This window comes from Helianthus annuus, chromosome 16 (assembly GCF_002127325.2).
Source record: "Helianthus annuus cultivar XRQ/B chromosome 16, HanXRQr2.0-SUNRISE, whole genome shotgun sequence".
Classification (NCBI taxonomy): Eukaryota; Viridiplantae; Streptophyta; class Magnoliopsida; order Asterales; family Asteraceae; genus Helianthus; species Helianthus annuus.
In genome coordinates this window covers 114,990,031-115,005,025 of record NC_035448.2, presented here as the reverse complement: position 1 = coordinate 115,005,025, position 14,995 = coordinate 114,990,031, and the positions used below count along the sequence as shown (strand labels likewise).

General features: G+C 36.6%; 2 protein-coding genes across 3 annotated transcripts; one reads left to right on the top strand and one right to left on the bottom strand.

Annotated features, from left to right (window-relative positions):
• The first annotated feature begins 869 nt into the window (after positions 1-869).
• On the top strand, positions 870-2,359 carry LOC110919498 (bidirectional sugar transporter SWEET16). Its single transcript, XM_035985598.1, has 4 exons — positions 870-1,247; positions 1,499-1,657; positions 1,759-1,878; positions 1,983-2,359. Exons 1-4 carry the CDS (start codon positions 1,194-1,196, stop codon positions 2,283-2,285), a joined length of 636 nt encoding a protein of 211 aa, XP_035841491.1. The 5' UTR covers positions 870-1,193; the 3' UTR covers positions 2,286-2,359.
• Positions 2,360-5,511: 3,152 nt separating this feature from the next.
• LOC110918476 (glycine-rich domain-containing protein 1) lies at positions 5,512-10,426 on the bottom strand. 2 transcript variants are annotated; one of them, XM_022162783.2, is made up of 6 exons: positions 10,196-10,361; positions 10,014-10,131; positions 7,924-8,316; positions 7,056-7,840; positions 6,843-6,967; positions 5,512-6,304 (listed from the first exon to the last, which is right to left on the bottom strand). In XM_022162783.2, the coding sequence occupies exons 2-6, from the start codon at positions 10,113-10,115 to the stop codon at positions 5,697-5,699; spliced, it is 2,013 nt and encodes a 670-aa protein (XP_022018475.1). In that variant the 5' UTR covers positions 10,116-10,131; positions 10,196-10,361; the 3' UTR covers positions 5,512-5,696. The 2 variants fall into 2 exon arrangements, with proteins under 2 accessions (XP_022018475.1, XP_022018474.1); XM_022162782.2 differs by having other exon boundaries at positions 5,564-6,304; positions 10,192-10,426.
• Positions 10,427-14,995: the final 4,569 nt, after the last annotated feature.

The following is a 14,995-nucleotide window of genomic DNA, read 5'->3' as shown; positions in this document are numbered from 1 at the left end:
ATTTGTAATCTATTTATAATATACTACAGTTTGTAATCTATTTATAATTTACTACATTTGTTTTTTTCTCATATCTATGTTTATTAATTGTTGTTTGTTATAGGTATAATGTTGTCAGTTGGAATGATTTGATAAAATCTGGGGGAGTTTAATGGGGCAAGATAGGTATTTTCAAACAGTCAACGAGCCAAGGAAAGATTTTGTTTGCAATAGATCAAGACCTTTAACATTTCATAAAATCGTGTTTACAAAATCATCTTCTTATAACATTGTTTTTTATATTCAGTATTGTGTGTTTATTTATTGGTTGAAATATTTGAACATTATCATTTGCCCTTTTTTTTATCATAAGTCAATAGTACGATTTTAACATTTTGCTACATGTTCAAAAACCCATGTTTAATTATACCAAAACTTTAAAATTCGTTAATGGATAACTTATTGTATTATTTTTAATACAATGTTACTCATAAAATTATAATATAAAAAACTTTCTCGAGCCCAGAAAGGGCGGGCGATAACCTAGTTTAATATTATATATCATAATTTACTAATATTTTTCATGATTGATACCCATGTAAATTGAAGCCAAGAACCTTTCTTATCATGACTTCTTGTAAATTAATAAAAGATTTACGGTCAAACATACAAAAAGATTAAGAACAAGAATCTTTGCTAAAATCCAACAATTGGCATTCAATGAGTAAACCATAAAACCATCACAAGTCACGCATTCATTTCACTTCTTATCTGACTAAACAGTTATCAGAATTCATACATTAAGAAAATGGTTGCTCCTGACTTTGTGGTTGGGATCTTAGGTGAGCCTTAATGTAGCTTGCTTGACATGCAAGCAATAGTTTCTTGTGACAAAAGTTTAATATATTGAAATGTTTGTTTGTCCATGCAGGAAACATCATCTCTATACTCACCTTTACTTCTCCCATGTGAGTGTAACCTTGCTTATACATGATCGAAAAACAGAATGAAGTTTCAGCCAGTTAACTAACATACTGATCTTTTAACGTTACAGAGCGCAGTTTAGGCAGATTGTGAAGAGAAAGTCTGCGGAAAACTACAATGGAACGCCATATGTAGCAACGTTATTGAGTTGTTCTTTGTGGATCTTGTATGGCTCACTTGACCCCGACGATGGTCTCCTTATTGTCACAGTTAACACCGCTGGCGCAACCATGCAAGCCCTCTACCTTGTTTTATTACTCATCTATACCACCAAGGAAAAAAGGGTAACGCAAATTATATGCTTTTGGTAGAGATGACAAATATTGAGTTAGGTTGTAACTTTAGGTTATTTAATTAATAATGTAACTTCTTTAATAAAGCGACTTTATAGGTTGTGTGCCCTTAAAATACAATTTGGTCAACTCTCGTCTTGTTAGACCGTTTTAAATAAAACATCATCCCCATTAATCTATTCATATTTCAGCATCAAGATTGGCACTTGGGAGTATTTGCATTGACAACTTAATATTTTCAGGTTCAATACTTCGGATTCGTGATATTGGACATTGTGTTTTTTGGAATTGTCTTGGCTTTCACACTCGTTGCGTTTAAAGAAAGCTCACGACGTACATTCACAGGAGTTTTGTGTGCAACTTTCACGACAATTATGTATGTTGCACCTCTCGCTGCACTGGTACGCGCCTTTATGTTCTTGTTGATCGTGTGGTGGTTGTTCTCCACATTTGAATGTATTTTTACTAGTGCTTGTGAACCTAAAGCAACAAATTTATGTAGAGAACCACAATCAAGACCAAGAGTGTGGAGTATATGCCAATTCTCCTTGTGTCCTCTCTCTTCCTCAATGGGTGTGTTTGGTTGACTTTTGCTTTGTTGGTCACAGATATTTTTGTCCTTGTAAGTGTGTCTTATTGTTATCCTCTTGTTTCTATCTTTAAAAAAGTATAAAGTGATATGTACAAAGATTTCTTGATATATACCTTATGTAAACATTATTGCAGGTGCCAAATGCATTAGGGATATTACTGGGAACCATACAATTCCTTGTTTATTTAAAATTCAAAAACTCAACACCTGAGGCAGGCGAGTTGGGAAAAGGCTCTTATGAAAAGCAAATCGAAACTAGTGTCATTGATATTCAAGACTCGAATGTGAAATCAAATAATGTAAGTACCCAAAATCGTACCTTGACTCGACTAGACGCATTCCCAGTTATAAGGTCACCATCCCTTAGCCCGAATCGATCACCCTCTAATCAACAGCATGAAGATGACACTGAACAGTGGTGTGAATTAAAGGTCTAGTGTTTTTTTTCTGTCAAGTTGTGGTTCTTTTTTCTATGGCCTTGTGCCATAATGTAAAAAGTTGATATTGTTATATACCCATTGTATTTGATAAAATAAGTTATTATTATTTGAAGAGCATACATAATGTAAACTTCTGGTCTAAATCATTAATAGACAATAGTAATTCTCTATCTCTATATCAACACTTATCAAACAGTCATGTAAAGTTTCCCATAATCATGAACAAACCCACATGGCCACAACCTATGCCTTTGATTAATATGCATCAATAGTATTTGTCCATTGAAACTACAAAAATTGCATCAACAGTTGGGAAGTAACATAGTCAATGGCGGACACAAAATATTATTAACCAGTATAGTTTTAGGATGTCTATCAAGAGGAATTTTACTAGGTCGATTGGGTGACCAATTATTTTGTCAATCCTTAGCTAGTGGCTATATATATTTGGTTCTATCCACAAGTATACTCTATATTACCGAATATAGGCAAGCATATTTTGCTAACTGTCAAGTACAAAATTTTTGTATAGATTTGTAGATAGGAAAACATTTGTTTATTGAACTTAGCATTGTAATTGAGAAACAACAGAGGATGTAAAAACTAAAAAGTAGATTATATGTTATCATTTTAGTTCAGAAATTGAAGTTGTAAGTAAACAGAATTCAGCAAACCAAATTTTCCAATGGGTAAAGGGTCACATATTCCAAAGTTGTAAGTAAGCAAAACATTATGATTTTGCTGATTTTATAATAAGACCATCCCCAATAGCTATTTTTATGGGTTGTTTTTTTTTTGCCATTTTTCCACCTCATCCATTTGTTCTTATTGTGGGATTCATTTTTTCACCATGTATTTGAAATCCATATTTGATAAAGAACGCATATTTGAGATGCTTTTTGTCAGGGGGTGGGGCCAAAGGGTGGGGGGTTGGGTGATAAATTAAAAAAGAAACCTTTAAATATAAAAGGTGGTGATGATGTGGCAATGTTTTTATGTGTTTTTGTGTTTTCTTATTGGGTGGGTTTTTGGTGTTTTTGAAGGGTGAGTGTTTTTCTGATGTGGCAGCTGACTGGACATGTTTTTAGGTGTTTTTAAGGGTCTTATTATGGATGCTCTAACATCGCACTATCAAGCATGGTGAACACATATACGATGTGTGACAAGTGTCATACATATACTCAAAAGATGACACATATACTCAAAAGATTTAAACAATGTATAATGATAAAGATTTGAATAGTTTCATCTTTTTATCCAAGTTAGGGGCTGTTTGGTAGCCTTTGAATGGTCATTAAGAGGCTACCTCTTAATGGAACCATTAAGAATTTTACCAATGAGAAGGTAGAAGAATGTGACATGTGATGATTTATCATTCAGAGATTACCTCTTAACCATTCAGACTTGAGGTTACCTCTTATTCATTCAGAGGTTTTAAACCATTAAGAGGTAGCATCTGAATGGTCATTAAGAGACTACCAAACAGCCCCTTAATCTCCTCACATAAATCGTCCATTAAAAAAAGCAACATAATATCAAAGTATACATCGAATTGCTTGGAGATTAAGCATGTTACTATATATAAACAAACTCATTATTCATTGATTAACTGAGAGAGAATTCAACTCACTACATCTAGGGGTGATTATCGAGTCGAATTTCAGGTTATTTAAATTAAGTTATTTGAATTTGAAGTTTTGAAATTTGTGTTCGAATTTGACTAAAAGTTGAATAAATTAGGTCGGATTGTTGGAATCAATTGGATCACAAACGCGAAAGACACAATATTTTGTGAGAACTCCGCACGAGTCTTTTATATATTAATAAAGAACAAAGCAAAACATCCAAATAATTATATTTGCCAACCCATCTATTTATACTAAACTAGTTATTTGCTAAACAAGTTATCCTAAACCTATACCAACTCTAATACTTAATAAACCAATTACTAGATAAACATAATACTTCAAACTAATAACCCTTTATTCACCCCCTTAATCTTGATATGGACGTTTTATTCTTCAAAATAGTGACGGATCATGCTATTAGGCAAGTTTGCTACTTCTTCCTTTGACTCCTTCTTAGGACACTCACTTGCATAATGACCTTGTTCATGACAATTATAACTTACGATAAACCTTTTATCCCTTTGTTATTGTCCTCCTCGACCACGACCACGACCTCTTCCGCGATCATTTTTACTAGACCACCCTCGTCCACAACACTTACAGCCGTGTTCTTCCACCTTCTCTTGACCATCGGTTTTAGCGTCTTGTCCATCGGTTTTAGAACTTTGACCATTTGTTTTAGATAACAACTTACTTTGATCATTATCACCTATCTCGTCTTGCTCTCTGATCCTTTCCTCATATGCCTTCAACCTGCCAGTTGCTTCTTCGAATGATATGCTGTCGAGATCTGAATACTGCTCAATAGAAGCAAAATTTGAAGATACTTCTTTGGTACGGAATTGATTGTGATTCAATCATAGAAGCGGGTTAGTTACTTCCTATATTCTTATTATTTCTTTCTATTGTTTTAAGTATGTGTAGTTTTATCTTCGTATACTAATAAATTATTAAAGAATTGTACTTATTAGTTAACGATGTATCTGTTTATACTTTGATTAAAGAATGAATCTTCTTCTTCTTTATTCATTTACCTTAATCACATTTTTAGTGATGTCTAGAGTCTGGAGGTAGATACTATCCATGTATATTTTGATTTTCTTCATAAAAAATCTGTACTTTAATCTTCTTATTGACTTGGGTCAAACAAATAGTTACATAGGTACAGTGTGACAGTTTAAATCACTTCCATTACTCTATTGCACACTTGATATAAGGATAACTTGACTTATGAGATCAATTATAGCGCAATGATGCCTTGAAAAGTCCGACATTTTATTAAATATTTAATATGTCAACAGATTGACTTGTTGGGTCACAACATAGCATTATGATGTCTTAAAAAGTTAGTGTGTCTCCTATAAACTCAATAGCGTACATTTTGACTACTGAAGTTAAACATAATGGTATTTAGATTATTTTAACATTTTCAGATACTACTTGCCAAGAGAATGGATGATGTATCTGAGCAAGCTTTTGAAAGTTTTTGACCCTTAAAACATCATTCAAAGTTATAAAATTGATCTAATATTGAAAATTGAGCAAGTAAATCTGTTATACTCAGACTGGTCAACTCCGAGCCTTGGAAGCAACGGTCCCACATAACGATTATTCCGCGTTTTCTTTATCAGCAAAAAGTATCCTTGGTGAACTTTCCTCAAGCTCATCACTTAAAACATGACAATTATCAATAGATTTGTAAAAAGTATTTTCTTTATACAACATGTGTAACACACGGGAACTTAAACTCGTAAGTTTTAAAATAAAACAGCATGCCACGTCATCCACTCCAACGAAACAACGCTTCCTTATAAAAGTCATCACTACATTCCTCAGGCGTATAACTTTTGGTGACATAATCCTCCCCTTCACGTGCCATGACGAGCTTAGCATTCCAATACCACGGCTTAACATAAACCGAGTTCAACGAAGACTCCATCACGATCACGGACCCCCAATCACGATCACCGTGTTTCGCCTCCTTTAACCTCCTTCGAACCAACAAACCTCCCACATCTTCATTCCTCATTGCGGTAACACTTGTCAATATCGTCGTGCTAAGAAGCAATACAAATGCTGCGTCTTCTTGGGGCGAAAATTCCACCGCTGACAGCTTCCAGTTTATAAGCCCAGTTGCTCTCCCGCTTGGATTTTCCTCTGTGAACCGAACAATTGTTACAAACTCTCCTTCTTCATCTTCATTTTCTTTGTTTTCGTATTGCAATTGTCGCCCTTTTAGCAGTCGAATGTGTGAATCTGTCGTCGTGCTAGTTTTGAGATCATAATGCATGTCGTGTGATATAAACAGGTCGTGTCCGGTTGAAAAGCGCCATGATGCTCGCCAGTTTTGGGATGTTGGATTTGGTGTTGCGGTTGCTATCACTTTCTCTGTACTAGATCACGTAAGTATGAGAATTTGACATCAGTAGGGGTGTAAACAAGACAAGCCGCTTATTCGCTATTCGAGACCAAGTCGCTAAAGACTCGAATCGAGCTGAGCTTATCGAGCTCTCGGAGTATAAACGAGCCAGCTAGTATCTATAACTTTTATTTAATATATAAACGTGTATATATAAAATAATCATTTTCATGTATAAGATTAAGATAAATTTAACTATATATATATTATGTTAAATATAAAAATCATAGCTATATATATCTATAAAAACAATTATAAATATACACAAATTGATTAATAATTAATTAATAAACAAGTTGAGCTAAGCTCTAGCTTGAAAAACCTATCATGTTGGAGCTCTGACTTTAGAAATAGAGCTCACAACCAGACGAACTCGAGCTCAAGCTCTTGCAATTAATACTAGCCAAGTTCGAGCTCGTCTCGGCCCGGTTCGTTTACACCCGTAGAAGACATGAACGGTTAGGTTGACTTGAAACGAAAGCGAAAGATTGAAACCAAGAAACATACCTGGGGATTTGCCGATGGAACCAGCGATGTAAGACCATGAGCCTTCGCGTATTTCTACGCAGCGATCCTCCCAGTTTACGACATTCGGCTTGTTACTGCCTCTTCTCCAAACCCCTCCTCCCACCCTGCCATTGAAATCGAACAAGTCATGTTACATATTATAAATTTCGAGGCCAACCCATTAAGCAATTGTGATTTGTGAAGAAATGTAACCTCATCCGAATAACAAAACATTCTCTTCCAGCATGATCAAGAACCGTACGAGACAACCATCGGCCTTCTTGCGGTCGATATTGGTTCATTTTTAGGATCACCTCGGACACCATAGCTCCTGAATTGTCGGTCACTCGGTCCGGAACAGACTTGAACAAGTATGGTGCTTGTGCAGGCGGTGTGATCGACACAAATACTCTCAATCTTTGGCCAACAACTCCATATAAAGTGATCGATGGTGCCCGAAGCAACTCGTTCCATAGGAAAGTGTTAGATTCGAGTAGTTTACTTCCGTTGATACCAACACCCCCTTTTCGTCTTCGTTCTACCACCATTCCTTTTGTCCCGAATTCGCAGTAAAGCTGCACCACTTTTTGCCATGAGTCTGAAGGGATGGTGGATATGGGGCTGTTTATTTTCATCTCCCGGTGGCATCTAAGAAGCTTGAACCGTAAAAACTCTTTTGATTCATCCTTTTGCGGTGTCTTCATCGTCGGGATTCGCTTTACCAATACGTTAACCTCAAGCAAGAATCGAGGCAGCAAAGGCCGGTACTTGACATTAACATCAGAATCTGTAGCTTCCCAGTGAATCGGTGGTTTTACACCGTTAGAACCACCGATTACAGGGCAGCCGGCTTTCTCATATGGCTGATCAAACACGCTCTCCCAAAGTTTCCGCATCACCTCCAAATGATCCTCCTTCACCAATTCGCCAGCGTCGATTACTTTCTCCATACTGTGCTCCATTTCCTTTACATCGACAGCATACGCATTCGGGTAGCTCTGATTCATCGAACCACAACCAGATCAAGTTTATATATATATATATATACACACATTCTAAAGTTGGGTATGTTTTTGAATACCTTATGAGTGATCCACATTAGTAGAACATCTAATGTGGGTACAAAAGTTTTGCTGTTATCCGCGAATCTTTGCAACGAAAACAAAAACCCTTTGTATCGATTTCTGGCAGCGATTAAGTAAACAAGTTCTAGCATATAAGGTTTCGAGAATTCGGAAAACAAACATCTTTGCTTTGATAGTTCTCCCAAAAGATAATCCATTTGAGGAATGTTCTTGTTGTGATAATGATTATCGCCCGAATCGACTTCGTTTTCGAATGATTCGGATGGGTATTTGGATATCCATATCTCTTCACATCTTTCCAAAGCATAGTCTTTGTTTTCTTGGTTAAAAATGGCTGGTTTCCCGATGAGTTTTGCGAATCTTGAATCACAGTATTGCCGGTAAAATATCTGAAACTAGGGTTGTGAATTTCTGACATGATATAAAAACGTGACACCAAACTAACACAAATATATATTATAGGTTTGGGTTTGGTCTAAACGAGTTCAAATTGTTTTCAGATTGAGTTTTCAGATCAAACCTACATACATGTTTAGCTGAATAAGTTTTGTTCTTGTCAACCTGAAGAGTTCACGGGCTCACCCGTTTAACCTGTTTATCTCTTTATTTTAAATATGTTTTACGTATTAAGTTAAACTATTTAACTATTTTCAATGCCAAAATTTACGAGTTACTTCAAACAAATTTACAATCTTAAAGTATTAACATGTAAAAAGAATTAAGTAATTGTTTTTTCGTTGAACGAGATGTGTTAGTGTTAACTTGTGAATACACCTGTTGTGTTGGGGTTCATAAGGGTGATGCGTTTTTTTTTTTTTTTTTTTTTTTTTTTTTGGGTTTGTGTACAACTAGTTTTTACCCTGCCCGCGTTGCGGGGCAATAAGCCAAATATTTCTCTCTCATAACATGTATGTCTGTGTTTCGGTTACTTGTATATACTACTCATAACACGATATCAAAAAAAAAAATTACATCGAGTCAACCAATTAAAACAAAAACACTATCATACTTTTACTAAAAAAACTAAAACGATGGAAAAACTATAATTTTAAACTGGGAGCAAAATTGTAATTTTTCAGGACAAATGAGCATGTACCAGGCATGCCTGGACGAATCAAAATTACACTTATGCCCGCCCGCATTGTAGGGCGTTAAATCAAATATTTTTTAGTTTCATAACATGTATGCATATATTTAGGTTACTTGTACATACTACTTATAACATAATCTAAAAAAATACATCGAGACAACCAATTAAACGAAAACACTACCATAGTTTTGCTAAAAAAATTAAAACAATACAGGTCTGTAATTTTGAGCTGGGGGTAAAATACTAATTTGGCAAGACCAATGAGCGAGTGTTAGACAACTGCTTGACACAATAAAAGTTACATTGAGTCAACCAAGCAAAATAAAACAGTACTATGTTTTGCAAAAAAAAAAAAAAAAAAGTAAAACAATAGCAAGATCATATTTTTTAACTGGGTGAGAAATCGTAATTTTTTAAATGGGAGCAAAATCATAATTTTGAACAGAGGTCAAAATCGTAAAAATATTTTGAATGAGTGCAAAATCATAATTTTGAGTTATGGGGGAAAAATAATTTTATTTTGGACTCTGGGCAAAATCGTAATTTTGAGTTGGGGGCAAAATCATAATTTCGAGTTAGGGGCAAAAGCATATTTTTATTTTGAAGGGGGCAAAAGCGTAATTTTAGACGGATGGGCGAAACCATAAATTTAAATTGAGAGTAGAATTAGAAATGGGTTTTTGAACTGAGGGCAAAAGCGTAGATTTTGTGCCATGGCAAAAACATAATTTTATTTTGAATTAGGGGCAAAAACGTAATTTTAAACAAAGGCCGAAACCGTAATTTTAGGCTAGAAATAAAATTAAAGTAAAAATTGGTGGGTCGAATAGGATAGGGAAGTGCCAGACAAGCTGCCTGACACTATTCCCTAACCTCCTTTTTGTATATTTTTGTTTTGTATCTTTGTATGTATGTATGTATTTGTATGTATATGTAGGGTAATTTCCGGGTTTGACTTTTAACTATTGATTTGAAAAGAAAGACAAACATATATACCGGATTTAGAGTGTGACAGAACCAAACCCATTCGATATCAAGCGGAGGAAGGATCATGAGTGGCTTGCCAGATTCCGCGGTAAGCTCAAACATCATGGGCATCCACAACTGATGATACCTATGATAGATTAAACCAATTAAAAGATATGAATTTATAGATTAAAGTTATATCACCTACCTACGAATAGCTTCAGCAAGAACAGATGTATGGTGGAGCCAATGTGACTCTGCAACGTCTCTCAAGAAGCCGATGGTTTGTCCTGCGGCTGCAGCAAGATCTAAGCTCAGCGACGTAAGCTCCGCGCTCGTTGACGGAGAAGGGTGGTCGGAAGCAGACATGTTTGTTTCAACGCTCGTGAAAAAACAACAGAACGAAGAAATTAAGATAAGAGTAATAGTATTATTAACATTAATAAAATGAAAAAGGTGGGAAAGTGGGGTGTGTCATGTGTTTTTGAGGAAGTGCGATAGTGAAGTTACAATAATTATTGTAACACGACAACATTGATGATGCAGATGGAAAACGAAAGGTACCAAATGGCACTCCCCTCACGTTTTCTTTATTTTATTTATTATTTTTTAGTTATATAAGTTTTTTTTTTTTTTTTTTGAACGGCAAAGGAAATAAAACAGGAAGACACCAGGGATCGAACCCGGGTCATTCCCAATTATTTTTTAGTTATATAAGTGTTTGTTCATCGGTGATATCTTTACGTAATTAAATGATAATTGACTGTTATATCCCTCCTAGCATCTTATAACGACTGATGACAAATCTTGGTCGAACCCAAATGACTCGAACCAAGACGTAGATGAAGCTGATCCAGTTTGTAAATTGACCAAAGATAAAGAATAGGGTTAGCAGAATTATCGCCGTAAATTGTGGGGAGGGTGGGCCGTCTTTGGGGGAGTGCCAGGTGGGCGACGACTCTGAATGTAGTCATTTTATTACTTTTAACATTTTAATTCCATTAATAATTTTACTAATCAAATATACAATTTTTAATTGGAACTAATTCAGTGTTTTCCTATAATTCAATTTCAATTTCTTAAAAAATGGGGTAGTGGTTTATTGGCAAAGACAAAGCCTTTGGGAGGGAGAGGTCTTGGGTTCAAATCACACAGGCGACAAGAATAAAGAGATTTGTTGTTCAAAAAAAAAGTTCCTTAAAAAAATATGGATTAGGATCAAATACAAAGGATCCTAATTGTAAGAAGTGTAAGAAGGATTTATAGAGTGACAAGTGTCCAATAACCTAAAAAAACCCACTACAAAAAAAAAAAAAAAAAAAAAAAAAAACCCTTAAACATCCACCACCACCAAAAACCTAACCCCCCCCCCCCCACATCACCCACCCAAAAAAAAAAAAAAAATTTTTATTTTTTGCCGAGGGGGTGGGGGGTGGGGGTTTAGGTTTTTGGGTGGTGGTGGGGGTAGGCGTTTAGTTTTTTTTAGATTATTTTTTAGTTTTTTTTTTTTTTTTTTTTTTGGGGGGGGGGGGGGGGGTAGGTTTTTTGGGGGGTGGGGGTGAGGGGGAGGGGGTTAGGTTTTTTGGGTGTTTTTTTGGTGAGGTATAGTTTTTTTTTTGTTTTTTTTTTTTTTTGCCGGGGGGGGGGGGGGGGTTAGGTTTTTGGTTGGGGGGGAGGGGGGTTAGCTTTTTGGGTGGTGGTGGGGTGGGGTGGGGGTGGATGTTTAGGTTTTTGGTGGTGATGTAATGAGTTTAGTTTTAGTTTATTGGACACTTGTCACTCTATAAATCTTTCTTACACTTCTTACAGTTAGAAGTCTTTGTAGAATAACTTGACAAAAAATATTATGCAAACCAAGCGTTCAAACACGTTTAATGATACATTTTCAGTTGTTATTTTTGGTTCTTGTGAGACTCTTACATTCAAGTTATTCAATGAAAGATTTATTGAATGGTGTGTGACATGAAGTTTGAGGAATCTCATATTACACCGAAACAAAATTAAGAAGCAGATAGCACCAGGCTGATTTTATTGCGTTGTTGTATACAGTAATAAAATTCGTATGTGTTGTTTATCCCTTAAAGTGAGTGATGCATGAGGTTACACCATGTGTAATCAATGGCGGAACTAGCCCAAAAAAATTAGAGGTATTTTAATTTTTTTTTAGGATCAGGGATATCCTTAATATAACAGAAGCGGAGTTGAGTGGTATTTTCACACTTCGGAAATGAAGTTAAGGGGTATTTTTATACTACGAAGACGGGGTTGAGGGGTAGCCCGTGCTACCCCTATTACCACTCTAAGTTCGCCCCTGTGTGTAATATGTAATGGGTTTAGACCGTGGGGTATAATGGGGCTTGGGTTGGAGCATGAGTTGACACCTAGAATTGGAGCCCCCCACCGCCTGGTGACGTGTCCGTGGGGTATGGCGGGGCGTGGGTTGGGCTTGGGTTGAGTGCACCGCTTGGCAGATTATTTAAAAAAAATTACAAAAAATTTATAAAATTCACACAACATTTATAAAAAAAAAAACCTAAAATTTCATTAGATTTTTAAAAATTACATAATCCTAAAAATTACATAATACCTAAAAATTACAAAATAAAAAACCTAGAGTATTAGGTAAATTTCAAAAAGGGCGATCTTGTCGAACGTCTTTCGCTCCTTGCCTAGAAATTCAATATTCGCCACCGCCACCCGATCCTCGTGGCGTAAATCGCCGCTCGGAACGGCTTCGTAGTAAGCCTTGAAACGATCGAGCTTGGGCCGTAGCTCACGCCATTTATGTTGGCACGCGTTGAGGTTGTGGCGGTCGTGTCGGACGTTATGTTTGTAGGTTGCGAATGCTTCCGGCCAATATCGTGTTTGGCCGGGTTGCCGAGCCTTCATAGCGTCAACGACGCTTGTGACGAGAGCCAATTCTTCCTCGTGGGTCCAAGATGCCATCTTCTTCGGGTTGGGGTGGTCAGCCGGTGGGGTAGCGGTGGATAGTGACGGGTTTGGAAGTGGGTAGCCGGTGGATAGTGACGGGTTTGGAATGGGGTAGCCGGTGAGGTTGGGGGTTACATTTATAGGGGATGTTGGGGTTGGGGTGACCACTTGGCTTGGCCAAACGGTTTGAATTTAAAATTCAAACTTTCAAATGGCCCGCAATGACATGGCGGGGTCAGCGAATAGGAGGTCGTCAGCTAGGATGTCAAGACCGCCCCATGCCTGGCTTGAAACCCAAGCCCCAAGGGCCACGCCCCAACCCAAGCCCCATACACCATAGTCTTATAAGTGTGAGAGGGGCTCAACCACATTAGCACCATGCCCGCGTAACACTGCACCACAATTCTATGAGCGAGAGGCGAAGGAGGGTCTCATGAGGCAGACAACGAACGTCAGAGCCGTCCCCGAGAGCTCTCAAAAAAAAATTAGACCTCAGGTGACAAAAAAAATTTGGGCCCAAAATTATGGTTGGGGAGATGAATTAAAAAAAACAAACCCTTGGTCACGTAGTCAGGACTTAAACTTGAAACCTTAACATTATTATCTTGAGATGCTTTTTCTACTCCACCACCAACACTTTTTGCATAATGATTAGATGCATATATTAAATATATATAATTAAGTATATATATAAAAGCTCATAGAAACCTTTTGGGCCCTTTAAAAATTTGAGTCTCGAGCGACGGTACGGGTTGGCCGGCCCAAAAGCCGGCCCTGACGAGCGTTGGGTGCATCGGGGGACATTTGTAACATTTGCAAGATTATAAAAACTGTAAACTTTCGATCGTTTCGTATTTTATAAAATTCTATATATTTTAGTTACGATTTCATAATCCTATACGATCAAGCAAAACGATATTCACGACATTTCCGGAAGAAAATCCAAGTTACATATGCCTTAATACCCTTCACTTTTTTTTTGTAAATTTGTAATATGATTTCAGTTGTTTGATCTATTGCAACTGATTTTATAATTTCACTGCTTGTTGTTGCTTTTCAGTAGTGGTGGTGAGACGGTGGTATGGGGTGACGGTGGAGGTACAGTGGTGGTGGTGATGGTGTTTTGTGGTGGGGGATAGAGGTGGTTTAGAGAGAGAAAGAAAGATGAGAGAGATGCACAATTTAGAGAAAGATAGAGATTTAAGAGAAAGAAAAAAATCTAATAAAAAATTAGTTTTTTCTTTTTTTAACTATACGGTTAATTTGGTCATTTAACAACAAATAACCAAAAAATTCTAACAGTTTTAAAAATTTGGACTCAAATGGTTAAGAAAAGTGGTTGTAGGGACTCAGGGCTTTAAACATTTTGATTTTGGACTCAAATTGTTAAAACTCCTAAAACACAGGGATTCAAAAAGTAATTTTCCCAAAAACTAATGAATAAAATCGGCGGTGAGTAGTGGTGGTCGATGGTGGTGATAGGTGGCGGGGATGGGTGGTGGCGGTAGCGATGGTGGCGGCGACGATGGGTGGCGGTAACGGGTGGGTGGCGGCGGCGGTGGCCATCAGTGGTGATTGGTGGTAGGGGTGTTCAAAACCAGATATCCGAATTTCGGATATCTGAAATTTTCGGATACCGGATTTCAGTATCCGAAATCCAGATAGTGAATCGGATATCCAAATATCCAATTTTTTATTTATTTATTTTATTATTTTTTGATATCCGGAACCAGATATTCGAATATAAGTTTTCGGATATTTTTCAGATATTTCGGATATTTTTCGTATATTTCAGATATTTTCGGATACTTCGGATATCCAAAAAAATAAAATTTAAATTTTCGGATATTTTTTAGATATTTCGGATATTTTTCATATATTTTAGATATTTTCGGATACTTCGGATTTTCGGATATCCAAAAAAAATCCAAATTTTCGGATATCCGAAATATTAAAAAAAAATGTAAAATCACTATCCGAATCCGTAAATTTGGATATCGAATAATTCGGATTGGATTTTCAGATATGGATATTTTTGAACACCCCTAGTTGGTGGCGGCGGTGGCTGGCAACGATAGCGG

Coding starts and splice junctions, on each gene's coding strand:
- LOC110919498 (XM_035985598.1), top strand. CDS start 1,194: ATGCAAGCCCTCTACCTTGTTTTATTACTCATCTATACCACCAAGGAA. Junction 1,248..1,498: donor ATACCACCAAGGAAAAAAGG/GTAACGCAAATT, acceptor TAATATTTTCAG/GTTCAATACTTCGGATTCGT. Junction 1,658..1,758: donor TTGCACCTCTCGCTGCACTG/GTACGCGCCTTT, acceptor AAATTTATGTAG/AGAACCACAATCAAGACCAA.
- LOC110918476 (XM_022162782.2), bottom strand. CDS start 10,352: ATGTCTGCTTCCGACCACCCTTCTCCGTCAACGAGCGCGGAGCTTACG. Junction 10,132..10,191: donor CTTGCTGAAGCTATTCGTAG/GTAGGTGATATA, acceptor AATCTATCATAG/GTATCATCAGTTGTGGATGC. Junction 8,317..10,013: donor TCTGTCACACTCTAAATCCG/GTATATATGTTT, acceptor CCCTAGTTTCAG/ATATTTTACCGGCAATACTG.